This window comes from Athene cunicularia, assembly GCF_003259725.1.
Source record: "Athene cunicularia isolate RWA chromosome 7 unlocalized genomic scaffold, athCun1 chr7_part1, whole genome shotgun sequence".
NCBI classification, from domain to species: domain Eukaryota; kingdom Metazoa; phylum Chordata; class Aves; order Strigiformes; family Strigidae; genus Athene; species Athene cunicularia.
In genome coordinates, this window is record NW_020799107.1 from 15,841,144 (window position 1) to 15,868,813 (window position 27,670).

The 27,670-nt window shown below is 35.5% G+C and overlaps 1 protein-coding gene across 1 annotated transcript in view; it reads left to right on the forward strand.

The window, feature by feature from the left end:
- Positions 1–27,670, forward strand: part of TLK1 (tousled like kinase 1) — a 46,540-nt gene that overhangs the window by 13,406 nt on the left and 5,464 nt on the right. The window contains exons 4-18 of the mRNA XM_026852771.1: positions 475–550; positions 2,236–2,282; positions 2,613–2,699; positions 3,795–3,884; positions 4,659–4,751; positions 5,974–6,084; positions 7,799–7,935; positions 9,157–9,345; positions 15,446–15,512; positions 19,169–19,266; positions 22,467–22,548; positions 22,810–22,901; positions 22,988–23,077; positions 23,884–24,053; positions 25,253–25,388. Of these exons, the coding sequence (XP_026708572.1) occupies positions 475–550; positions 2,236–2,282; positions 2,613–2,699; positions 3,795–3,884; positions 4,659–4,751; positions 5,974–6,084; positions 7,799–7,935; positions 9,157–9,345; positions 15,446–15,512; positions 19,169–19,266; positions 22,467–22,548; positions 22,810–22,901; positions 22,988–23,077; positions 23,884–24,053; positions 25,253–25,388 (1,565 nt within the window). The remainder of the gene's footprint in view (positions 1–474; positions 551–2,235; positions 2,283–2,612; positions 2,700–3,794; positions 3,885–4,658; positions 4,752–5,973; positions 6,085–7,798; positions 7,936–9,156; positions 9,346–15,445; positions 15,513–19,168; positions 19,267–22,466; positions 22,549–22,809; positions 22,902–22,987; positions 23,078–23,883; positions 24,054–25,252; positions 25,389–27,670) is intronic.

Here is a 27,670-nt window from a genome sequence, read left to right on the forward strand (position 1 = left end):
AATGCATAACATTATTGGCTTCCTATTGAAGCGCCAGAACTTTTGTGTTTATACCGTGGCAATGTGTAGAAAACATGATCAAGAATTAGCTTATTTCACTAAGTACTAAGCTTTATAACACGCACAACTATAATATGAAGATGCTGGTAAAATATAGCCAGAAGTGAAATCAGATTGGGTGTTCATAAACTCCAGAATGGATGAAAAGGTGTAATTGCTTAACAATTAATATGTAGTATTGCCTTGTGGAAAATTATTTAAGAATTATTTCTTACTTTCAAATATCTTTTCTAGCTTGTATTTATCTGATTGATCAAGGATCATATTATCTACTTTAACGATCTGAAATTACATCCCTGCTTAATTGTGAAATCATGTTTTATGAATGAGGATTTAAATTTATTTCACAACAATATAGCAATAATACAAATAAATAGAGCTCCTGTTGGATTGTGTTCTTTTTGTTGTTTGTAGACTCCAGAGAAGAAACAATCAGAACCTTCCAGAGGAAGAAAAAGAAAAGCAGACACTCAAAGTGAAAGCAGCCAAGGTAAACTAAAATGTAAATTAATTAGGTAGTTATTGCATGTGTTTAATCAAATTATGATACACAAAGTTTTACTCTTAGCTTAAAAATTGTTTGGTTTTGCTTGCATAAGACAGGTGTTGCATTTTTGATGATAAATTATGTTTTGTCCCGCCCCCCACATCATTTGTCACTGGAAGGGATGGGCAAGTAAAACCTGGACTGGTCTGGTAGTTACCCATAAGAATCAACTGCTACTGTCTGTGTAACTTGCAGCTGTGGTACAACTCTATACTTCTTGAGATTTTTAGCAGCTCTTCTCATCCAAAATACCTTTGTGGTTTGCAATTTTGTGTCAGTAGGTAAGGGGGGAAAGGAATTACATCTTAGAACATTTGATTCCCAAAATGATGTATTTTTTCAGTGCAGAGTTCTGTAACGACATAGAATAGATTTTTCTATACTGAAAAGGAATACAGTCATTTATCTGGATGAAATATGAGAATTAAGCGTGAAGACAGAAATCACTAGCAGAATTACAAAGCAGGTAAAGAACTGGCTAGAGGGCAGTAGCAGCAGTAAGTACACTAACTGGGTAGCTACAGGAGGAGTTAGCTGTGTACTAGGTCTTTGAATTATTTTATCTAAATATTTCTGTTAAAAGTTTTGATAAAAAAATGGCTGCCAAACATTTCTTCATGGTATTTCTTAGTGATACAAAGTTATACAGCAGTGCAAATATATAGGCATATTGGACTAGAAAGAATTCTTCAGGGCTGAAGCAGTAGAAAATCTTGAAAATCTTTGCTAAAACATCCAGCATTACATTTTTGGATTTACTGGTAATGATCTAATCTATCACAGAAATTTATTACTGTTAAAAAAACCACTTTGAACAGTGGTTTATTTTCAACATGTCTCGTAACAGATAGCCTGACCTGTCCAAGAGACAAATACAGTCTTAAGATTTATCAGTCATTTTAGGGCTGAATAGAAGGAAGCATTTATACCATTAGGTGAGGCATTGGTGCAGTCTCTGGAATGCCTCATACGGGTCAGGTGCTCGTGTCGCAGAAATATTAAGTTATGTTGGTGTTCCTGAAGTCTCAATACTGATTAAGATTAAAAAAATTCTATTCTCTCATTCTGCTCTATTTATCTCCCTAGTTAACCCTGTGACTTAGTCGATTCATCATCTGGTTGGAAGCAATGGAAATACTTGTCATTCTCCATGCCCACAGTGTTACTGGCACTTAGGGAAATCCTTGGGCTGAACACTTAGGCACAGTAACTCACCTGGAGCATGTAAAGTTATAGACTTGGTTAATTTGGTATTTTGGAAGAGGGCGAACTTTGAGATAGTGCTTGAAAAGGAGAGGGACGTAGAACTTAAGTTTGAACTGTAGGATGAGAGATGAGTTTCCTGTTATCTAGAATAGGTCTAAATTTACTGCTAAATCTGCACTAATCTGGTTTAGGAATTAAAATATAACTTAATTTCTGATTTCTCAGTGAATGGAATATGCACATCTCTTTGTTGTGGCCAATCCCTTAATTATCTATATAGAGAGATCACATATTAGCACATCGAAGAAAACCAATTAACAAATGATAAGACTTTGCTGTAATTACTGTATAGCTGAAAATGTAAGACACATCTATAAGTAATTGGTTTAATCTATTCTAACGTATTAATGTATTTGTTTCAGGAAAAAATATTGGGGGACGTGGTCACAAGATCAGTGACTATTTTGAGGTAAGGTTTTTGTGTGTTTGTAGAATTTACTTTTAGTTTTTTTTGGATGTTACAAAATTTTGCTTATAATAGACAGACCTCTTGAGAGAATACTTTTTTTTTTTCTTTATGTAAATATTAAACCTTGAAGTAGAGATGCAGTGGTCTCTCGGTGCAACCTGAGCTAAAATACAAAAAACATTGTCCTTCACGTGTTTGTTTAAATGCATAATAAAAGTAATAGAGCCTGATTTACAACTTCTGTGTACAGATGAGCTGTATCGTTCAGTAGATGTATAATGTATTTTGATAAGAAGATTGACTAATTGGAGGGCCATATCTTCTCTACAGTACCAAGGTGGAAACGGCTCTAGTCCAGTGCGAGGCGTGCCTCCTGCAATCCGATCTCCTCAGAATTCACATTCCGCTCCTTCTTCTGTAAGTTTGTGAACTTCATAACTTCTGGAGATATTTTCGTAGTCTAAAAGTAGCATAACTGAAAAGAATGTATATTCAAGTGAAGACTTTTCAAAGGAGGGAATTCTGGGAAGGAGTTCATTCTTTCAGCTTAAAAAAAAGAAAAAATTATCAAGTTAAATATTAAAACTTTTTCTGTTAACACTGAGACTTTTTTTCTAAAACATAATTTTTAAATGGAAAGTAATTTTGTAAAAAGTTGAATAAGTGTGAAAACATTCTAATGACAGCTATTTACAAGCCTCACACTAAAAGAGGAGGATTTTTGTTACTTGTGAGGAAACTGAACCCCAAACTTAAGACTTTAAAGAAGCTGGTTTTGATAAATCATAAGGTTTTCAATAATTGATACCTAATTTGCCTGTAGTCTTTTAAATTCGCTTTGTTAGTCATGCTAATGAATTTTTTCCTCCTCATATGCACAGTTTCAGTGTTAAGCATACACACATGTGATTCTAAATAGCCAAACAGATTCTGCCAGTTATGGAAGGTATTTTTTTTCTTTGCTGATAGACCTCAGCTTTTATTCCATGTACTTTCAACTTCAGGCGTCCTCTTATTCTGGAGTGTAATATGGATTGTGGAAACTGGCTTGAAAATGGTCTCATTCACACAAGCTAGTGGGTTTAGGGAAGTTTCATTAACAGGATTTGTGTTCTGATCTGCACTAGCTTCCACTTTCTGGTTCCCCTATGGGAAATAACTACTCCAAAAATAACTCGCATTATTTTTGAGTTGTGAAAGCTTAGAATCAGAAAAATAAGTCTGTGTAAGACTGACATCACCTTTTATCAGTCTTGTATTGTCTTTAATCTTTCAGTCTGTTTCCCCAAAGTGAATATTAGTATTCTCAGAGAATATATTGCGTCCTTTCTAAACTGCAGGTGATATATAACAGCATAGTGATAGCTCTCAATGCAGTGCTCCAGGTAGTATCTTCTGTAATAAAGATACCTTATTTCACTATGATTTTCCTGATGACAGTTGTAAACAAGGCTATGTTCGTAATTGAATATTACAGTTGTATCTAAAATCCTTTGTTTTCATGCATTCCAGGTTCGACAGAATAGTCCTTCTCCTACTTCATTAGCTTTTGGGGACCACCCTATCACGCAACCAAAGCAGTTATCTTTTAAAATTACACAGGTAACTGTTTTGGAGTTTCTTCTCCACTCTTAAAGGCTTTCAGAAGCTTTGCTTTTTACAATCTGCCAAGGCATTTTTCTGTTAAATTCAGCAGCTCATAATTTAAATCTCTCTGATTAGTTTTGTATTCTGCACTTGCTCTGCTTTGAACATTGCACTTCATGAGTAGCTAGATGACCATATCATTGGTAGGCTTTTGCTCAAGATTTTAGTTGTTGTGTGATCTTAGTAGAGGCTGCTCTTTCAGCCAGTATTTGAAGTGACAGCTGCTGTTGTCATATTGCATTTAAAATATGACATTGAAGAAGAAAAATGAGATGGTAATCAAAATGATCAAGATATAGTTCTGTCACGACTTTTAAAAGCCAAAAGCAACTGTTTTGTCCTCTCTGCCATTTCTGATGTGATGCTTTATCTTTCACAAGTCAGAATAAGGCTACTTCACCTGTTGAACAAATACAGAGAATTTAAAGTAATTAGCTGAGCTGACATGGTTATATGGTTTGATATGCTTTTTGTGAACAATTTTCAATTAGTGATGAAATCTTTTAACACTGTTAGTGATTTGTTGCAACTGTTCACAATCATCCTCATGAAGAGGGAAAGCAATTTTGAATAAGAACCTTCCATGTTGCTCTCAAAACACATGAAAATAAGATGTGCTGGTTTTGTTGAACTTTTTAAAGTAGTTTATTTCTCTATGTAACAAACATGAGAAAAATAATGCAGTAATTGTTAAAGGAACGGATAAATATTTCAAAATGTTCTTTTTAGACTGATCTCACAATGCTGAAATTAGCTGCACTAGAAAGTAATAAAAATCAAGACTTGGAAAAGAAAGAAGGTCGTATAGATGACTTACTCAGGGTAAGTGTCAGACATGGGGTAAAGATACTTAGATCAACAGACAGTGAATCTGAGGCAAATACTATAAATATTTGAATAATCCTAGTTTTTAAAAATTACTCTGGAGTTATTTAAGAGCTGACACAAGTTTTTAATTTTTGTAAATTTTTTTTTCTGCAAATCGAAGTCTATAAAATGAAATGCATAAGGGTTTTTTTTTCTGCTTCTGTGCTAGAGCTTCTAATTATTAAATATGTTTATAGACTTTCTGAAGGTGCAAAAAAATCTGATGCGATTTGCACGCTCTTGATTAATTCCTTAAATTCATAATATAATTTCACATAATAGGTGGGGGTTTTTTCTAATTGTGAATAGTAGTTGTCAGTGGGACAACTGTTGGCAGTTTGATAATGGAGGTGTTTGTGACAAATTATTATAGGTAATAACTAACTACATTTAATAAGAAACTCATGCTAAACTGTGCTCTAAGACTTGTTTTCAGAAAAAAAATATCTCAGTGCTTGTGCTCTTGAAAGAAATGTTGGAGAGGTGATATATACAAAAATGAAATAAAAAACCTGTATTTACAAGTCTGTTTAGTGTTTATATGTGGACAAGTACATATTAACCTGTGCAATCATACATTATAAAATTGTACATGTAGACTGTTCTAGTACATGTTTAACAGTATGGGATAAACAAACCTATCCTTTGTTTAATAAAACCCCAACACACTTAGTTTTAAACAAAATAATACTGCTGTGCTTTTTTTAAGGTAATAGTGTCAATATAATTGGAACATAGGGAACTTGTTAAAACTCCCCACTCACATAATAGAAATTTTCTAATTTTGAATTTTTTGTTTTCTTCTAAGTGAAAACCAGTAGAATTTCATATAACTTCAGCAATCAGATACAAAAGATCTGGAGCTAAAATTAAACTTCTAGTTTAAACTGGAAGATGGGAAGAGTCATCGGTATAATGCTTTTATATATAATTTATATGCTGAATGCTCTGTAATACAGAATGCAGTTCAGTGTAAATGAAATAAAGGAAGAAAAGTACCCATCTACAGATTGGGATAGGTCTGCGAAATAAGATTTTTCTTACTATATATGTACATTTATGCATGTTCCTTACTTCAGTAATGCGAAGGTCGATACCTTTGTTTTCTGTGACAGGTGATTAAATAAAATAGTGTTTAGATACATCTTTTCATATTTTGTATATATTTATTTATTAGGCTAACTGTGACCTTAGAAGACAAATAGATGAACAACAAAAGCTACTTGAAAAATATAAAGAAAGGTTAAATAAATGTATTTCAATGAGCAAGAAGCTTCTAATTGAAAAGGTAGGTATACTGCTTTTAAAATCTTTGTGATAAAACCTGAAAGTGCTGTACAACTCTATTATGATCCCTTCATTTTCATTTTAATTTTTTCACATTAGTCTCTGAGACTGAAACTTCATATGCACAGTCTCTATCTGTCAGTATGTCGTCTTATAAGCATTATTAGGAAAAATGTTGATCCTCTTTCAGACTGTGAAAAATGTGCCTTTTTTAATTTAAGGGGGGGGGTCCATCATGAGTAATTCAGATATAGCAAAGCATAAAAGTTAAGAATTTGGTATGTGGCAAATTTTCTGGACAAACTTTAAGAATAAGATTACAGTGGATGAAAAAATTTATGAACGTAATGTGTTGTGGAGAAGAGAAAGATAAAATCTCTTTATGGAAGTGGCTGGGATAATTTTTGATGTAAAATGATAAAATGCTATGTTAGCTCAGTCTTAATGAAAACAAGGAAATCAAGATGACCACTTACCTTCATACTACTATGAAATAAATCTTTCGAATTTAATGACAATTATATTTAAACTAGCAGCAATTTCTTAAAAGACAAGGATAGCTTGTTTCTCTTCCTCTTCTTTAAAATAACCATATTTTTTTAAAAAAAGCTAACAAAAAGTCAGTAGAAAATTGCTTATTACAAATTGGAGTAGAAAAATGTTCAACGTAAACAGTCAAGTCTCTTCCCTGACACTAGCTGCTGCTATCAGATCCAAGGGCACAAACTGATCTATTGGAGGATTAGGGAGTTTCCTCACTAGCATGCCATAAATAAATTCCTGTAGTCCTTTTCAAGTTCCAGCATGAGAGGAATGCTGGGAAGTGTTATATCGGATCTGTTCAGCATGATGCTAGGTGGACACCTTCAGACTGAGAGTATCATATAGGCCATTTTTTTCATGAAAGGCCATGCAGGTCTCCTCTTCAGTCTAGAAGTCTGTTTGCATGAAGATCCTTAATTCTGTCAACTTCTCGGTTTTTTTTATGTTTGTGTGTGTGATTTTGCACCATAGGCATTTCTCAAGAAGCAAGCATTTGTAGCTATTAAAGAAGTTTCTGTCCATCAGCAGTGTTCAGTGCTGTTCTTGTGCTGAAACAGACTAGGGTAGTCATTTATCACATACATCCCAAGGACGTTTGTAGTAGTGACTGATTCTGAGAAAGGCATCTGCTTCTATTACTGCAAGTTAGTATCTGATTGCAGTTAAGTGTACCTGCAGTGCATTCCACCTACAGAGTTCTGAGCTCAGTCAGTTTGATACAAGTAGTAGCATAGATGCTCTATCAGGGGAGTTTCCAGGCTTAAGTAGGTGCACTCTTTCTGATATCTAAACAGGCTCATATAGTATAATAGGCATATACATAAGACATAGTCTTAATTATATGCCTGTATGATGCTGATACTGTATCAGTTTTACTGTGTTTACAAATAAAATGTTTTGTTAATTATGAAGGACAGCAAACTTCATAGGGAAACTGAGTCAAACTCGGAAATTTTTTTTGCACAAATTGTCATTAGTCCCGGTTTTGACAACTGCAGATGTTTGAGTTCTGCAGAAATTAGAATAAATGTAATACAAGATATTTTCATCTACTCTCCTTTTATCTCTCCCTTAGAAAGTTGTTGGAGGCAAAAAACCTAAGTGTTTTACTGACGTTTTGAACACTTTAGTATTACTAAATATGATTTTTTTGTTTTGTTTTGTTTTCTTAGAGCACACAGGAAAAGCTGGCAAGCAGAGAGAAGAGCATGCAAGACAGATTACGCCTGGGGCATTTTACAACAGTTCGTCATGGTGCTTCATTTACTGAACAGTGGACAGATGGCTTTGCATTTCAAAATCTTGTGAAGTTAGTCAATGCTATGTTCTTAAAATTCTTGCTAATTGTTAGTTCCCTCTAGTGGATTTTTTTATTACTAAGGTTCTGAGATTGGAGCAGCTTTTCATATGTTGTATTTTGCTTTGACTTTTGAAGACTGAGAATACAGTACAGAACTCCCTTAATCAAATGAGAGAATACTAAAGCTGAGTGTCTTTGAAGGACAGTTTGGTTTCATGTGATTTTAACTATCCTTAGAAAAGCATGAATGTACTAAATGAGTGGCATTTAATTATTCAGCTCAGCTGGTAGAAAGACCTATAAAACTAAATCAGTGATTTTTCAAGCAGCTAACCGTGTATCTGGTGATTATTGGGGCAGATGAGGTCTGTGAAGTTCTCATTGGTCACATAAGTGTTGCCTGTACATCCATCACTGTAGCAGCTTTTTCAGGTGTCCAGCTCCTCAGTGTCATGAAGGAAGAGTGACAGATCTGACAGCCTCAGATAGGGTCTAGTGCAAGTGGATGGGGGAAAGCAGCCACCTGAAAAAGAGCTGCTGCAGCAGGTATTTCAGCAGAGATGGGACCCAGGAAAAGGACTCTGGGAGACCCATCAAATGGGATAAAATAATTATACAATGCCTTAAAAGGTGTTCTTTGGTAACAAGTCTGATTCAGTCTTTGGGGGGTGGGGGGAAGGAGAGAGAAGCAGTTCACCAAGACTTTAGTTTTTGAAGGGCAATATGTAGTCTTAGCATTATGTGATTGCCTAGGGCGTTGGTTTTTTTTAAGACAATCTTAAAAACAATCTGTGTAAGTGTTTTGTATAAAAGCTGTAATTGCCATACAGCCAAACTGATGATTTATTTGGGAATGGTCAGATCAGATTCAGTATTTGGCCTATAAAAATCAAGTACTCTTTATTGACTTTGTTACATTTCTTTTGATGGTGTAAAAGAAAGTATCCACCAACTCAGGTACATCTTCTTTTTTTTCCTAATGCAGAAATCATGTAACACTTTCAAAACCAAAACAAAAAACCCCACACAACATATTTCAAAAGTAAATTGTGCCAAAACTTTAGCAAAATTTTTCCACCTCATGAAGAACATTGTTGTTTTTCCTAGGAAACATTTTCACATGTGCAGTAAGTTTTCTTAAAATTCCTTAATGCTTTATCAGTTAAAAATATAGTTCTTTAAAAAATGCAACATTATGAAACTTAATAAAGCTTTCTTTGGGGTTTACAGGCAGCAAGAATGGGTGAATCAACAAAGGGAAGACATTGAAAGGCAAAGAAAGCTCCTGGCCAAGCGAAAGCCTCCAACTACAAATAATTCTCAGGCACCATCTGCCAATTCTGAACCCAAGCAGAGGAAAAATAAAGCTGTGAATGGGGCAGAAAACGATCCCTTTGTTAGACCCAATTTACCACAGCTGTAAGTTTAACATTTCAATCAGTCTTTTACATAAATTCTCAGATATTGTCTCTGTGAGTTCTATTCAAATAACAGCATAAAAAGACACTCAGTATATTCAGCAGCTATATTCTCACTGACGACTTGCTGATGTTAGGGAAATTTGCACCACTGCCTATGAAGATGTCATACAATTGCCCAATTTATTTTTGGTAAAGTCACCAGAGAAAGGGCCATTCTGTGTTTATGCAATGTTCCTTCTGTATTCCTGATCTAGAGGAGTCTTTATTCTCGTTTCCCACTCTTGTAATGTCACTGATACCTATTGAACTTTTCTTGGTCCACATTGGTTTAGGAGCCTCTCCTTCAGTTAAGAGATAATTTCATTTTTCATAAAACAGTCTTTAGCTGACAATAGAAGCTTTTGTCAGCCTTTAGGATTGGAAGACATGTCTAAAAACAAACAGAAAAAATCTTTTTTTTTTTTCCCTCTTCTGAACGTTAGATCCTGAGAGCAACTGTCAGAAGTTACTGATCCCATTTCACATATTGACAGTGTTGAAATTTTTTGTCATTTAAACATAAAATTGAGAGCTATCAAAGAATTCTTCATTTTTCAAGTGACATTTTTTCTGCAGACAGAAATGGTATAATTCAAGGCGCAGACAGATGTGTTCGTGACATTTAATTTGAGTATTTCAAGAAGTTGGTGCTTGGAGATACTAGTTACTGCCCTTGATGCTAAGAGGCTGCAGCTGATAGTATATCTGTTCCTAGTCAATTAAATAAAAAGTAAATAGCTAGGGTTGAAAAGACTAACAAAATAATATGTGTTACTTTGAAGAAGTAGGCTACTTATGTGAATATGGTCACCTGTCACCTCTCACTTGTGGAGGTAGTAATTTATACCTCGGGGGATGGGAGGTAAATACATCACTCTGCTTAGATCTGCAAAATACATACGTTTGGACCATCACTTTGAAGATAGCTGCATATGTTTTGCATAATGCATCATTCTTAAAGTTCATGTTGTTGAAATTGTTTGGCTGTGACAAAAGTATCATGAAAATACGATAGTAAGGCTGATGTAAGTAAATCTTGATTAGTGTTACTCGTGTATTTTGGTAGAGAGCTGAAGAGTCACTGCTCAAATTGACTCTTTAGTCATACTTAGTGCTTATGTTTCTTCTTAGAACATAATGAATACTTCTGAGTAGTACGGTAAAGATTACCTTCATGTTAAAAATACCATTTTGTTTGAATGTAGTATCTCTTGTTATTGAAAGTAACATTTAAGTAATGGAAGAGACCTGAAAAATTACAGACCTTTTAATTTGTCAGTGTTTGGCCATGTCTTCATTCATGTTAAATTTCCATTATCTTATTGCTGCTTTAGGAGGTGATAAAATATACATTTGGAAAAAAAAATACAGAAGACATATTCTGATTGTTAAATAGGACAAGATGAATTCCTGATAAAAGCCTTCTGAATATTTTTTGGTGTTACCAGGTTTTAAATAATTTCCAAATGACTAAAAACTTTTCAAATTTTCGTTTCATTTGGCTTAACCAGTTACGTATTAAATGGCACGTGAAAATGTTTGTTGATTCTGGAATTGCCAAGAGAACAATCATAATTGCCCTTTTGTATTTAATGCTAGCATAATTGTAAATTGTTATTGAATCAAACAGTTGTGCCTCTAAGTATCCTAATTTATTCATTATATAATCTACATATGAGATTGCTTGCCTATATGATAAGCTAACAGATTTTGTTTCAGACCTTTGAGAAGGTCTGTAATGTGTCCTGAGATCACAGAATCATTAAGCCTCATCATGCTCTTAGGCCTTTACTTGAAAAGGGTTTTTTAATGTTTGTATTTAGGATTTGTTACAGATTTGTATCATAGTATTACATGTTGACACCTCTGCTTCTCAATACAGAATTAAATATGTTTTGGGTATCTTGGTAAAACAATAATTAGCTGTGCACTTCCATTTTAGAGTAAAGTTGTCATCTGCTGTATGTGATTCCCCACTATTATATTGTACTTATCACTGTTCCCGTGTTACTTCAAAAGTAATGATCTTAATTAGTATAGCCAAATGGAAGATGTTTTGTTTATATGAGGCATAGGGAAATGCAGGGCTGCTTGAGTTTAATGAGCAAACCCATAGTAAATCAGTAGAACATATATGCAAGTGATTAGGCAGATCTTTTTTAAACAAACAACTTGCTAGCAGTTGTTAGCAACAAGTGTCTCCACCAACGCGGTGCTTGCAGGTACTGACAAGACAAAATGGTTCTATAGCTTTGTAACAAATTGTATTACTGAGCCCATTCAGAAAACAGGGCTTAAGTGTTTTGAAATGGATTGAAGGTGTTGCCTCTTAATAAGGGCGTTGTTTTAGTTCAGCTGAATATACTACAGTCTGTGATACAAATTTAAAATAAAAATTTTTGCACTGAAGTTATTAGTGTAGAAGTGTCCATCTGCCAGTGTCCTGTGAGTGAATGGTGTGTTTGGTGTTTAAATAGCATGTAGCATATGAGTCTAAAAACTGCCTTGGTTTTCCATCATTCTTCCCCTCTTGGTGGCCGAAACCAAAACTAAAAAGTAATTTCAATCTTGATAGTTTAGGTGACATAGTCCTTCCGGTGCAGCTTCAGCCTCATCAGTTGTATTCAAGAGCAGCCAACTCTTCCTCTGCTTCCCAGTTCTTCCATGGGAGTCTGCATGCATCTTTGTCCCTGCATGAGATTTGTAATAGGAGAGCAGAGGGAGCTGGCAGATTTTGTTACTGTAGCTGAACAAATGCATCATTTACAGGGAGCATTCTGTTCTGTATGGAACAAATAAAAATATTTTCAGAAACTTTTTCAGGCTTAAGTGCCAACAATGTGTCTGGGCTTTACAGGACAAGTAAAGACAGCTCCTTTCCTGAGGCAGTCTCTTTCTAAGGCAAACGTGGAAACAATGGGCAAAAAGACCTCATGGAAGGCTTTGACTTGGTCAGCATCTGCCCATCCTTGTAGAAATTCGAGGAACTAGAGTGAGAATAAAGTTGGGCCAAAAAAGGAGTGCTTCAGAAATTGTAGCAAAAAACTTTTATTGGATGTGTGTGTGGCTGTTTGGGGTCATGGCTGCATTCTGCTGTGCCTATATATCCAGGATGATTTTTCAACTGGAAAAAGGTGGGAGGAGAGATGATTCAAAATGTGCCAGGCATGATCTTAGTGAAAACCTAGGATCATGTGGCCTTTCTGGGGTTTTTTGGTCTTGTCTGTACCCACCAGTAAGAGTGTTTTGATCATAGAACAAGGTTTTGTCTGAACTTATGAGGAAGAAGTGCAAAGAAGAATGGTTATGTCTACCCATGCATACTGTGTCAAAACTTTTGAATTTGGCTATGAAAACATTGTTTAAATGACTGGAAGGCCTGGTTTTGCTAATTAAAAAAAAAAAAAAAAGTTTACATTGGTGATAAGCCTTCCAGGCCAGGTAAGCTGTCCACTTTCTTCCAGTGACAAGTAAAGGTAGCCCACCACGGCCCTACATGTCACAGCTACATTACACTACATGCACAGAATATGTTCAGTGATTTTTTAGGAATTTCAGAAATTCGTTGCCTGTGCATGGTAGTTCCTTTGGCTGTGGACAGTTAAAGTATGGCATTTATTGCACAGTAATTTCGATCATTGTCAGGACCAGACTGTTACCAGATTAATTCATGCAACTTACTCCCAGCTGCCCTTCTTCCCTATCACTCCTCAGATTAGTCTCAAGCTTGACTGTCTAACTTAAGTTTGTTTAGTGGTTGGCAGCAGCCTGTTTCTGGTCGATGTCCCTCCCCTGTGCTCTTCAATGTTTCTTCTACCACATCTGAAGAGACCTGTGTGTCTCAGGTGATGGAGGAGCAACCTTTTCTGTGGGAAATGGTGGTGTCTCATGGGTGACTTCTGTTTCAGAAGATGCCTCGAGCATGCTTCTGCCCTGCAAAAGACGGTGGGCCGATACCTGTGGGAGGTGATGGGCTGATGGGAAGCAGTCTTTAGGCTGGGTGTTTTCAGTCTGTGCAGCAGGGTGGTGGCCTGTAGTCAGAAAACAGACAGCATACACACTGTCAGTTTTGCTGATGTTCGTTGTGTGCTATTTTAATATGAATATAAAGTACAGAATATTTATAGATAAAAAGTAATAAACTCCTAAAAAAAGGCAAATGTTTCTGAATATGAAGGAATAAACTTTTGTTCTTCATAAGTAAATGAACAAAATCCAAAGTGACTACATCTGTACAGTTCAGCATTTTGTATGCCTTCCTCCAAAATGTGGTGGTCAGTAACAACAGTTTCAAATTGCTGTGAATCATGCTGTGCCTCTAATAGAGTTAGATTTGTAAGGAAATAGAAAAATGGAAAACAGTCGTTTATTGGGATATAGCGTGGAAACATGGAAAGAGTGACTTTGAATCTTAATGTTTTCAATATGACCTCTAACTTGTGTTGTGTGCTCAAGAGGGCTATTTAAGAACTTTTTGGAAGGCATTACTTGCTAGAGCTGTCTGGGCACTTTGTCATAACGCTGTGTAGATAGCTGAGGTTTTATAAAAAGGACCAGATTTCCTATATTATGTTAGTTTTTCAGGGGATCTATGGTTTTAGGGCTCTCAGTGTTTGTTGAAAATTCTGGAAGGTCATATCATAAAATTCATATTTTTAGTGTGTTTTACTTGTGGTTTAGCTTTGCTAAGCCACCAAAATACTCTTCTTCCTGAGAAACATAGACTTTACTATCTGTGTTTCTGGAAATGCATAAACCTGTAATTTATACTGCAGACAATAATCTGGAGGGAATAATACTCAACCTCGTACACATTGGCATTGATCCTTTGCCTTTTTTAATTGAGAACTTAATCCGTGTTAAAGTAGTTTGCTGTTTTGAGTAGAAGTATTGAAAAAATGTCAGGGATGCCACTGTGAGTTGTCTAGTGTGGCCTTGATGCTCTCTTTGATAGGTCTAGCAGACAGATTACAGCAGGATTTAGAGCATTGTTTTCTTAAATTTCTTGCTGTTGTTTGGACTATACAGAGAATGCATTGCCAGCTATTCTAGCTATTGAGCCCACCCCATTTTACATTTGCTTTAATGCCTCTTGTAAAATGTAGTGTAAATTGTCTAAAATTATAGGAGATTCTACCAGTAAACAATATAAATGCTTGGTCTCAAAATCTGATACGAAGGGACCTTTTACCTTTCTTGGAGAGGCAGATTTCCTCAATCTGTTGCGTTTGTATGAATCTTTTCAAGGAAGCCATACTTTTTTCTTCTTCCCCATCCCCTGTTCCCCTTCATCATACGTGTATGGTTTCTTTTCTGCAACTTGAAGTGTAGTTTCTTTTCTTTGGTAGCTTGTCTTCTATGTCTTTTCTGTTTATTTGTCAGCTGGATACTGCATGCAGTCATTTTGTGGGTTTCTTAGTTACTGATCTGTATGAACAGTCTAGATCCTCTGTGTGATAATTGACTTTGTGTCCTAGCAAGTCTACAGGCAGTGAGGGACCACTGAATGAATTGTAGCCAGGAATCTTTTCTCAAAGGAAGATGAAAAACAAGCAAGCGTCACATGCCATTTCAAAACTGAGTTTGTGGTCTCATGCAAAACATAGTGTTAATGAAGTTGAAATGTATGGTTTTGCACTATGTTCTTTAAATCACAGCTCAAAAAACCCAGTGCTGTCAATCTTGTCTAGTTGGTTTCTGGATCTCCATCCCTTGGTTTGTTAAGTGTTAGAGTTGAGAACCAAGCAGTGGAGTAGCATCAGCTGAAATACTGGGATGATTATATGATTCAGGATGTGCCCAGATAATCTAACAGGCTGAGAGAACAGAAATGGTCCAGTGGGAGAGGCAGTTAGCATTCCAGAACACCAGGCACAGAAGCATTTTGTTAAGTATGTTTTGACCCTGAAATTCCAAACTAAGATGTTCATGTAAAATGTAGTCCTAGTAAATAATTAACATAAGATACTCTTATTTTCTGTAGTGCTTAAGTAAGAATGCTCTTGTTTTGTTTACCATTGTATAACACCTATAATTACATGTTCGGTTTGTTTTTTCAGTTTGACTCTAGCAGAGTATCATGAACAGGAAGAAATTTTCAAACTTCGGTTAGGACATCTCAAAAAGGTATGTATACAGTCTGTTTTTCTAAGATAACTTTTTTTTTTTTTTTACCATGCACAAATCCATAAAAACTAGTACTATCAAAGTAAGGAGAGGTCTTGTTGAGAGCTGTTTGATTAGAAAACTTAATACTAAAAGTGTGGTACAATTTTATGCTTATTAGTGGCTTTCCTCTTTTTTTTTTTTCTTTTTTTTTTTTTTGTTTTCTTTTTGTAAACTTACCATAAACACTGGGAATACACCAGAGTAGTAGTAAGTCCATCTAGTGTAGTGTAACACTGTACGGGTTCCTTGAATCCTTCTAACAGAGGTAACAGTGATGATGCCACCAATACTGCTTGTGTTTGAGAGCTGAGGAATTGGGAGTCAGCCAAGTTTGATATATAGGCTTTTTACATTAGCTTTTGACCTTTATAAAGGTCCAATTTACAAAGCATTGCATTTCTGAAGAATATAATGTTTTGATAATCTACAGTATCCACTTCAGTTGTTACCAGTTAGCATACTACCTATCCCAAGAGAGAGTGTAATTTTCCTACTTTTATTGAAAAAAATCTTTTCTCTGTATCTTACATGGTTTTGTGGTTGGATATTTTACTCCAGTTTTTGATTATAGAAAAAACCAGCAGTACTTTTTTCTCGAAAGCCCATCATTCTGTGTAATGAGATAATTAACAAACTATTGCTTATTCAAGAAAATTGAGGAATAACCTGTGAAAAGGAATGACAGTTGAAGCAGGCACAAATAACAACTGTGGAAGGAAGGTATCTTTACCTGCTGAGCAGTAGTTCTTGAGATGCTCAGTCAAAACAGCTGATAGTGTTTTTCCCCTTGAAGTGTTGTTAAGAGTCTGTTTCAGGCCTGTTCTCTTCAAATGTGCAAGTCACCTGTTATAAATACTACTATAATAAATTGAACTGGGCCCCTTGAGAAAACTGATGCTGTTTTTAAAGAATGTGACAAGAAAGTACTTGTGGTAGGGAAGCTGTGTATAAACTTGTTGACACTAGTGAAGTAGAGTACCCACATGGTTCTTCATTGTTAATGCTTTAGAAGTAGCACCAGCTTCACATGAAATTCTGTAGGTTTTATCCATGCTTTAACTTTTTTGAATCTAATAGAAATTTCAAGTGACATGTGAAGGAAGCTGTTTCAAAGTTGTTTAATACTCAAATTCTGTTTTTACCTTTAGCATCCATGCTGGGGGGTACTCTGGATAAGAAGGGACTTCCCTAACTAAATGCCAGAGGAGAAACAAATATTATTTCTTAGCAAACCTTGTTTGAATATATCTGAAAATAAAAATACATACTTGCATTTTAATATTTATATGTGATACAGATTTTGTCATTAACTGAGAAAAACAATTTTGTTATCTTTTCATGTGGCTGTATTTCTTCCCTACTGCTTCTTTGCTCGTGTTTTTTTTTTCTTTCCTTCTGCATATGCTATTTTGCTCCTCTTCCTTTTCACTCTCCAGATGCTTTCCTAGTGCTCTTATTTTTGGTGCCCTGTACACACTGCCACCATCAGTTTTCTTTTCCTTCTGCTCCCCAGGAAATTCTTTTCTAACTAGCAGCTTTGGTCCTGGAGAGAGGCTCTTGTTTTCTCACTTCCTTTTATATAGCAGTGACCTGAGGCAGCTAAGCTGGTTCATTCTTGCTTAAAGGTATTCACAGCCTGAGTGTCCTAAATAACAGCTGGAAACAATGCAACCAGCCGGTTCTCTTTGGACTAACACTGGCCTATGAACCACATTTTGAGAACCACTGAATTGCATAATATATGAACAAAAAAGCCCAAAAGAGGCATAACTGATGGATTTTTTATTTTTTTTTTTTTTGTCAGCCTTTGGGAAGAACATTGACAATTGTGTGTGTATAAGTGTGTGGCCTTTTGTTGGGGAGAAGGGCTAGAATTTTTTATAAAGGACTATTGGGTTATGAGGAACTGCATATCATTTCAGGGTATTTAACAGAGAACTGCAAGGATGAATCTAAATATTTTTTTGTAAAAAAGAGTTTAACGTCATATAAACAGGGGGGGAAAAAAAAGCCCTTGGCATATATGGACAAATGGTCCACCCAGATCTGGTAGCAGATTAGTATTAACTTAGCCCAACTTTTAAATTATTAAGAATTTGATTTTTGTTTTCTGAACGGAAGTTCATTCATCTCATCTTTGGGGATGAGAGTTTTTTTCCTTAGCTTATGGGGAGGGATTCAGGATATCCAGTGAAATCATCTGGTCCGGACTCCTCAACTCATTGGAAATGTGGTCATTTAATGTGTGTTTTAGATTATATAAATACAGTTGTTGTTTCAGGATGTGGTTTTATGATATACAGTGTTTGGAAACACCAGCTTTATGGCATTTTCTCTTCCCTCTGCTGACTTCTGCCTCCATTCCCTTGTACCATGACTCATTGCCCTGGCTTTTACCAGTACCACCAGGTTGTGCAGTCACAGTATAAATTGGATTGGAGAGCTGATCTAGCTTATTTAAGAAGTGAAGTATGTATCTTTTTGTGAGGCTTGCTCTTTGTTTTTTTTGTTTTGTTGTATAGGGGTGTTTTGTTTTGGCTTTTTTTTCAAAAAGAAAAGATTGATTAGTTTTCCAGTTTGGTTCACTAATGTGGCTGTACAAGAAGCTATGTCAAAATAACAAGAGATGATGTGGGGCACTGCTTCCACTGGCAATGGTACTAAAAAAATACATACCAGATGCCAGGCCTTCTTTTTCCTTTTCAGCTAGAATAATTCCATAATTACGAGCTTCTGATACGGACTATTTTTTTCTCCCCTTTATTCCATACTTTCAAGTTCTAGAGGTAGTAACTCTGATAGAACCTTTTCTACAGTGTCTTTTCAATGAGTGTACGTTTTTCACTACAAGTATAGATACATAGATTTCCACAAATTAGACGTGATTAATTTTTTGCTTTTTTAGAGAATCTGAATAAACAACTCTTTCAGTGTTCTCTAGTATGTAGCCTGAAGATGAGGTAATTTTAAGTGCTGAAATTAGTTAGAGAATGTGCTCATACCTGACATGCTTCTTCTGAAACTGCACTCAAAATCTTAGGCAATACACATTCTGTGTTTGTAATTTTAATAAAATACAAATGGAAAAATCTTTTTAAGTTAGCTTGTTTTGGTGTCTTGTATCAACAACTTAAGAACATTTCTGCTGTAATGACTTACTCTTTTATTCTTTTTTCGATTTGCACTTCAGCCTCAAAATATTTTCAGCATCTTTTCTTAATTTGTCATTCTGTACAAAATCTATAACTGCACATATCTCAGTTTTTTCTTCTTTGTACACCAATTTCAGACCGCTTCCCAGATAATTTCTCTCCTTGGCTGAGGTACAAAACCCAGCTGCCTCTCATTTCAAACAGCATCCCTACAGTGCAGAACAAAACTGTGAACATCCCATTACCTGTGGGTTCATGGACAGAGAGGTTCCTTGAAACAGGCTTTTGCCTTATCTTTCTGAATTTTTCTGGCTTTAAGAGAAAAGCAGTGCTTTCTTCTAGTTCAGCAGGGTTTTGTAATGTAATGTTCCTCCATCACCACTAGTATTGATGCAGAGGTAAAAATATCCCTTTCAAACGGGGAGTAAATGAGCTTTTATATTCCATTCTTTTCATTTGCAGGAAGAAGCAGAAATACAAGCAGAACTTGAACGTTTGGAAAGAGTTAGGAATCTTCACATAAGAGAACTGAAAAGAATAAATAATGAAGATAATTCACAGTAAGAGACTTACCATCTTAGTTTTGCATGTCTATTTTAAAAATAATGCTCTAAAATCACTTTTTACCTGCAGAGAGGCTTATTCATAAATTTTTCTTTGGTTCTCTTTGTTTATGTATCTATTTTAAGCACAAGCTTACTTCAGAAAAAATAGAATTACTTATAATTTGGTAAACTTACTAATGATTTTATTGAATATACAAGAAGTAACATATATACACAGTTTATAGTGCAGGTGACCTAAAACTTCCTAGACCATATAACTAGGCTAAAAAAAAAAACTTGTAAGGGAACCTAATACAATTCACTTAACCAACAGTAATGCAAGAAAATGGCGGGGAGGTTTGATGCCACAGCAGCAATTTTGTGATGCAGTTACAAATAGTTTCGATTTTATTGCACTTTCATGTCATTCCTACTAGGTACCTAGTAGGAAAAAGACAAATGTGAAGTCTTTTGTATTATATTAAATATTACCCTGTACTTCAGCTTGCATGACAATGTATCATAATGTTAAATTGTTATTTAATATTAGCTATTACTGTGTAGATTTGAAAGTAATAATTACATAACTAAAAAAAACAGTCAGTTTTCCATGATGACAAATACAAAAACTAACACTACAGTTTTACCAGCACTAAGCTTGAACTGGTTCTGCCTATCCCTGACTACTTCTTTATGCCCTTGCCCTGTTTACTTTCATATGCTTGCAATGGCATTTCTTTACTGAAGAGAAGCTGGAAATTGATCCAAGTTAAAACCAGCTCCTGTGGTTTCTTTTTCTGGATTAATTTTAACCCCAGATCTATTTCCTGGTCTAGTTCTTTGCCCCAGTTGCAAAAAAGCTTATGCTGCCATGAGGAGGGCAGTGCAAGGGTGGAATGAGCAGCCAGGGAGGAGATGATGATGAGACTAGGCTTCTTTCTTTCTGCACTAGTAAATGTTTATGAAACAGTAGCTTAAGACTTCAGGATTTTATTTTATTCTATAATTTTTAGATGCAATAGAATTATATATACACTAAGACTTTTAAACATTGTACTTAACGGTTTTAATGGTCCCCATACCTACCCTGCAGGAATACAGAAAATTTTTGTTATCATGTAGCTGTAATGCTAATTGACAGCTAAACTGGTGCTGTGTTTTGGATATGAGTGTTGATGCTTACAATTCAATGGAAGAATATTTTATTTTAAAAATAAATGTCCTACAACAAATAAACAAGCGGTTATTTGGAGATTAACTGATAACCTTTTTTTAATCTTCAGTGTTTGCATTGAATTTTTTTTTTTAAAAAAAAAAAGGATCCTTCAACAAGAAGGGATAAATGCCACAGAAAAATTAGAGGCTTTGACTGTGTAAATACTGTGTATGTGGGGCAAAGAATGTCTAAATTACAGGCCCTGTTGAAAACGGAGTTACAGGACATGGACAAGCAGAATACTGCAGCTTCACTGCTCGCTTTTTGCAGTCAGTGTTGGCACATTTTATGGTACAGAATGAAAAGCTTTAAATTCTGTGTGTGTATGTGTGTGTGTTCATGTTTCTGTTGGACTTCAGACTTGAGTATTTACCAAGTGACCAAGCTGCAGCTTACACTCATAATATAGAAGACAGAAGCAATTGAGAAGTAATTTAGGTCTGTAACCCCTGCTGTCTTGGCCACTTGGCTATTTGATAAGGGAGAGGATTCTGAAGTGAAGCAGCTGTTGGGTCCTGACTCAAATCTTACTGCGTTTTCAGCTTCCAGCCGTGGTACGAAGTTGAGCCCTCTTTCTTGTTCTAGCAATATTGCCCTCTACATCCTTCTACCCATATATGTCCTCCTCAGGTGTCCCACACATAAGGTAGACTGCAAACTCACCTGTTTGGGGTTACAGCCTTGACAATGAAGAGTAGGAAATATCACCCAGTTTAGAGATAGGTGAAGTTACATGCCTGCATGTGTTGTTTACAACTGCACTGGGATAACAGGGCAAGGTGAGAGTGGGTTAGGGCTTCCCTGTTTAAAGCCCACGTGATTCTGGGGCTACCTGCAAGGTTCAGGTTCTGAGCCACAGAGATCCCCATGGAGTAGCAAAAGCCACAGTGGAGACAGAAGGTTATAAGGTTCACAAAATTGGCCCTACTAGAAGCATACTTGTAATAGAAGGACCAACAAAATACAAATCTAAATTTGTCAAGTGGGTTTTTAAAGAATTGGGCTGCTAGTCACATGACATCAATCGCCTAATGATGCTACCTCTAAATTTGTTATTTCTTCTACACTGACTGCATTACTTAGTATTTATGATTTTTTAAATGTCTTTATCATTGAAATATGTATTTTCATAGGAAAATGAAAGTTGTATGTTTAGAAGGGGCACAGTAAGCAAGAATATGCATCTTCCCTCAAATACATGACTATCTATGACCATACCTCAAAAACTGTAGAGAACATGAAAGGATGGGATGACCTGTTGGCAGACTAGCCCTAAACCCTTCCTTAAAGTTTTCTGTGGAGTAAAATTGGCAGTGGGCCCTAGTGAGTATAGTTGTCTCATCTTTGCCCTAGAAATGTGATGAGTGTTCACCTCCCTTCCCCCTGGTTGGATGGAAGGATATATTTTGTCTTAAGCATGTTTTAGGAGAGAGTGTGGTCCTTTTCTCTGTCCTGCAGCATCATTTTGTGTTTAGGAGTGTTTTTTTCTTGCTTTTGATTAGAGTATGACCAGATAGTCAGTTCTTTTGAGTGTTTTCTGCATATTGCCGCTTGTTATTTGTTAACTTTTAGTGTTGTATAAAATCCATTTCATTAAAAAGACAGGTATGTACAACGAATCTGTTCCAGAAAGCTTAAGTTTGAGACCTCTAAAAGGTCTTCCTTCTCACAAGGAAGAGAGAGTCCTTGTATCACATGTTTAAGTTTAAGGGTGCTTTTCTTATCCTCACAAAAATAGAGAAAAATAGCAGGAAGTTTGCCAAATTGACCAGTTAAGCAATGGTGTTGTTATAGCAATTGTATACTAAATAGTCAAAATATACTGAAACTGGCCACGTTGTATAGTTGTGCCATAAGGTTACACATGGTGTAATATTGTTCAGCATATTATATATTGCTAGTCAAAAGAAAGCTCCATTTGAGAAGTAATAAGAGGTTTACATTTTAGACTATTTGTCTACCTCAAATAGAATTAAATTAATTTTCTTTTTCTTTCGAGATTTAAAGATCACCCCACGTTGAATGAACGATATTTGTTACTCCATTTACTTGGCCGAGGTGGCTTCAGTGAAGTATACAAGGTAGAGTGTGTTGGATCTGCTAAAACTAACGTTTGATCTATGTACATTTGTACATGTGGGAGGGAGGGGATCTGAATAAGCAGAAGGATTGTAATGTGGTATACTTTTTAAACACTAATTGAGCAAATTTCCATTAACCCATGGAGGGAGGTAGCATTACAATAGATTAGTGAATTGCCAATTTTTTTTCCTCTCTTTTTTGAGTGTTATTTTTATCATCTTCAGTTATAACTTTCCCATATTTGTGGGTTTCTTTTTTAGGCTTTTGATCTTTATGAACAAAGATATGCTGCTGTGAAGATTCACCAGCTTAACAAAAGCTGGAGGGATGAAAAGAAAGAAAACTACCACAAGTAAATATTAATGACTTACGCTTCATATGTTAAATTGAATAGCATTTTATTGATTGTAGAAAGTTAATGTATCCATCTTCTTTTAGACATGCATGCAGAGAGTATAGAATACACAAAGAACTGGATCACCCCCGGATAGTTAAACTATATGACTACTTCTCCCTGGATACAGATACGTAAGTACATAAAATGATATAGAACTTGGCAAGAATTTTAGTGCTGTATATTAGATAAACAGAATGAATAGTATTTGAACAAAAATAGTATGTTCTTGCTTTCAGCCAAAGCATTTAGGGTTTCCTTAAGAGACCTTAAAACCAAAATGCACTAGTTGTAGAATTTTGTCTCAGCTAAAGATTGCAGGGCTTCTATAAAGTGATGAAAACAGTGTTTTGCAACACCTGACTAGCAAACCCTACATGATGTCCTGAGAGTGAAAGTAATATGCAGTGCTATGAAGTTTTTGGGCAGAGCAAGGGCTGCTGCAGCGCAGCTCCGAAAGGCTGCTGTAGCTTAGGCAAGTTTCCAAGACTAAATGACATCAGGAGTTATTAGCATAAGTGTAGCTCATGGTCACTGGACTGCACCTCTTTGCGTGAAATTGTGTCGCATCTTAAGGGATAGTGAATATATTGAAAATATATTAAGGATATATATGAATGAATATATATTAAGGATATATTAAAAATATATCTTATGGGATAGTGAATATATTGCATGCCTACATAAATAAGGGTTTTTAACCTAATACCTTGTCAATATGAATGCATTTTCTCTTTTGATGAGTATGAATGTTCTGATTGGTGTCTGTTTTTATAAGCTAATAGATATGCCATGTGTTCTATTAACAATTTAATTCATATAGTTTAATATTCTTTAATGTTCTTAAACTTGCCAGTATCAAACTAGGTTGTCATATCTCCATTTCTGATTGTGCGGTTTGATATGTTATTTAATTTTGTCTCTCTGAACTCTACTTTAGGTTTTGCACGGTGTTAGAATACTGTGAAGGCAATGACTTGGATTTCTATCTCAAGCAACATAAATTGATGTCAGAGAAGGAAGCTAGGTCCATTGTAATGCAAATAGTAAATGCACTACGGTATCTCAATGAGATCAAGCCCCCTATTATACACTATGATCTTAAACCAGGTAAATGAGAAATGTTATGATTGAAAAATGTCATCTTTTTTTAATTTTAATCCTTCATTTTGTTTGTAGTTTATGTCTGAAAACACCAAAGTTATCTTCTGTATATCAGGCTTACTGTAAACAACTGAAAAAAGTGTGTACTTTTTCTTTCTAAGTTTCATTGCCAAAATCATCTGTTTCTTCTTTGGAAAAATATTAGTCATAACTCTTCTACTTTGTACTATTTTGACTTGAATTTGTAGAAAAAATATCATATAGCACATGGATACATACCTTGGTATTTAGCAATATAAAAAAGATAAGATAATTGTTGGCTCAATCCTGTCTGATTGCAGAATGCTAATGTGTAAATAATTTTTCCCTTATGTATTTCTTAGCCTGTAGAGGATGTAAATAAGTAAACAATTGCTTTGAGCACCCCAGCATAAGCTCTTTAAAACAGGACTCTGCAGAAGTTTTCTTTACAATGACTAATAAGTGTTGTCATAAACCATGTATTCTGTCTTGATTCCACGGCCTTTGTTTTACCACCTTACATGAATGAGGCTTGTATTCTTCATGTATTTTAATCTGCTACACTTCCAAGTGTGGAGTTTACAGTGTAACTCTTTGTGCCAGCCTGTTTGCTTCCTGCAGTGTAATAAATTGTTCATATAGATTTCTCTCACATTAAGGAACTGTATAGAATGTATTCTTAGTCTCATTAGTTTTTGTTCTCAGAGGAATTTAATCAAATAACTTTTATATCAAGAAATTATTGTACAACTTTAACAAAGGGAATAAGATTCATAATATTGCATTAATTTCTTGGCACAATTTTGTGGCATATACAAGCCCTGAAACCTCTAGTGTAGGATTTGTTCTGGGTAGGAAAATATGAAACTTCATTGTAATTGGGATACTACTGTGTTTTGGTGTTTCCTCACTACATTTTGGTGTTTCCTCACTGTCCAGCCAGCTCCCAGTTGAGGGAGCCATTTCAGATGATGATGATGATGATGATAATCTGAAGAGAGAGTCCTGAGACTGCACTGAAATGTGTTATAGTCAAGTTGCTCTAGACTTGAGGATATAAAGATGATGTAAAGTTGTCACCCCTCATGAAGTTAGATGTTCCTGAAAAATGAATATGGTTTTGAAAATAAAGTGTTTTGTTAATTTTTTGAGGTAATTTTTAATTATTTTTTTTTCCTGGATAGGTAATATCCTTCTTGTAGATGGAACAGCATGCGGAGAAATTAAAATTACTGATTTTGGCCTCTCCAAAATAATGGATGATGATAGCTATGGTGTGGATGGAATGGATTTAACTTCACAGGGAGCAGGAACTTACTGGTAATGCCTGGTTTGAATTTGCTGTGTAGACTCTGGGTGGTTGTTCAGATTTCATAAACGTTCTCTTATAAAGCCAATTTGGAGAGAGAGCGAGCTAGGATTAGAAATACTAACATGGATGACAAAGATTTTTGGGCAGTGCTGTGAATGCTGATATTCCCAAATGTTAGAATGGTAATGTAATGAGTAAGATAAGAGAGTGTGAGTATGTACTGTTTATTTTTATACATATATCTAAAAGTGTGGAGATGATCACTATGATTTAGAAACTTGATTTCCCTGAAGAAGCAGGTGTTTAATCTTTGGCTGCAGGTGGTTGAAGACGTTTGACAGAGCTATGATGATTAAGTGTGGGTGCTTAGTCCTTGGAAATCTTAGAGCAGGGATTACCAGCAGGTAATGTCCTTAGGACAAAAGAGTATTTACTCTTCCATCCTAAAGGTTAATGACAGCTCGGCAGCTGTGATTTGTTTTCTGTGTGCACTTCAGTGCTTGTCCAAAAAACTGAAGTTTTAGAGCTGCCTACAGAACAGGAATGACAATAGGTGTTACATTGTTTAAAGAAGAGCTGTTTCTAGAATTTGCTCTCTAAAGATGCAGCTTCTTTGTGGCATAGTAGCTCTTTGAGCCTGGGTGCATGGTAGCTGTGTCAGGGTGGGTGGAATAGAAAGCCTATATTGGCCAGGTTGTTACTTGTGAATTTATTTGCTTTTTCCTTATTCTGCCTGTAGTAAGATCAGATCAGGAGCTGAAACCTAACTTAACAGAGAAGCCAGTGTCATTCCCATTTGCTCTGCAACTTTTCCCATATTCAGCAGTTGCGCATAATAAAGTTTTTGCATTTTCCAATATTTTAGAAAAGAAAACACACGTATTCTTGCACAATGCCAATACGCACCTGCTGGGAAAAGATAATTATTCAAGTTGAAGCATTTTAGAAGTGGTAGGCTTTTACTACTCTTCTTAATGCTTTATGTATTTAAACACCAATTTAAATATTTTATTGTAGCAATGTATGTCCAAAAACATTGGCGTTTGAATTTCATCTAAAATGTCGCAGGCACTAGTGGTGCTGTAAACTAAGAGATCAAAAAAGGTCTGTGGCCATTATAGGTTCATGATGAATCTCTGTGTTGCTAATTCACACTTTCTCAGAGCTCAAAATTTTCATTAAGGAGGGAAATACTTTGAGTGAGTTTGAGGTGGGGCATGAGTTTGTTCAGAGCAGATGTCACAAACTGTCAGCAGCATAGTCCTGGAAGGGATTTCCTCAGTCACTGGGTCTGGTTACCTGCCTTTCCCAGCAGTTAGGTCACATAATCTCTTTTGTAAACTTACAGACGTTTGTATTAAATTTAGTTAGTGTTTTGTCCCCAGTAATCTTATTTGAAGTATGTTCCGTAACCTCAGTTCTCTGATCATTAGAAACCTAATCCTCTAATTTACAGACTGTGTTTATTTGTGGCCAGTTTATTCTTGTTTGTTCCTGTGCCAACACTGTCCTCCCTGAAGTAGGTTGTTTCCCTTCCTAATACTTGCTCCTTGGTGTTTTTATAGCTTTTTTTGTCCTGAATTGTAGACTCTTCATTCTTCAGATCATTTTAGTAGCTTTCTTTGCACTTGCATTACTTAAAGCTCATTTTTCTTGATTGTTGTAATCAGAATTGTACACAAGTATTCCAGGGGAGATTTGTGATACTGTGAGAAATTCATTTGTGTTGCAGTCTTATCTTATTTTTCTGCTTATTTCCTTTTCCACAAATATTTCTTCAAAATTTCTTTTGAAGCTTTATATGCTGTTGATGAAAGAATGTCTAGTCTGTAGTTGCTCTAATAGCCCTTAATGCTGTTTTCAGTTTAGATATTGCAATCATCAATATGTGGGAAGTTAAGTATTATTATGTTTAGGATGTTTTGTTTGTTTGTTGAAGGAGGTTCCATTTCACCAGTTCTTTTGTAATTCAGGAGTGGCACAGACACTTCATCAACTTTCAGCACTCTTAAGTATGGCTTCCTGCAGATTATAGGAATGGAAATAGCAATCACCTTTGTCTACTGTATACTACTTTGGTTAATGCCATCATTCTTACTAAAAACTTAGATATGACCCAAAGACCCTTTACATACATTATCTTTGATTCCTAATCAGGCCTTGCTGTAAAATGCTCTATATGGCTTTCATCTTTTCTTGATCTGATAAATAGAGAAGGTTAATATTTAACGTAAGATTCCAACTGAAAAAAAAAATAAAATTAGTGATTTAGGTAAATAATGTTATTATT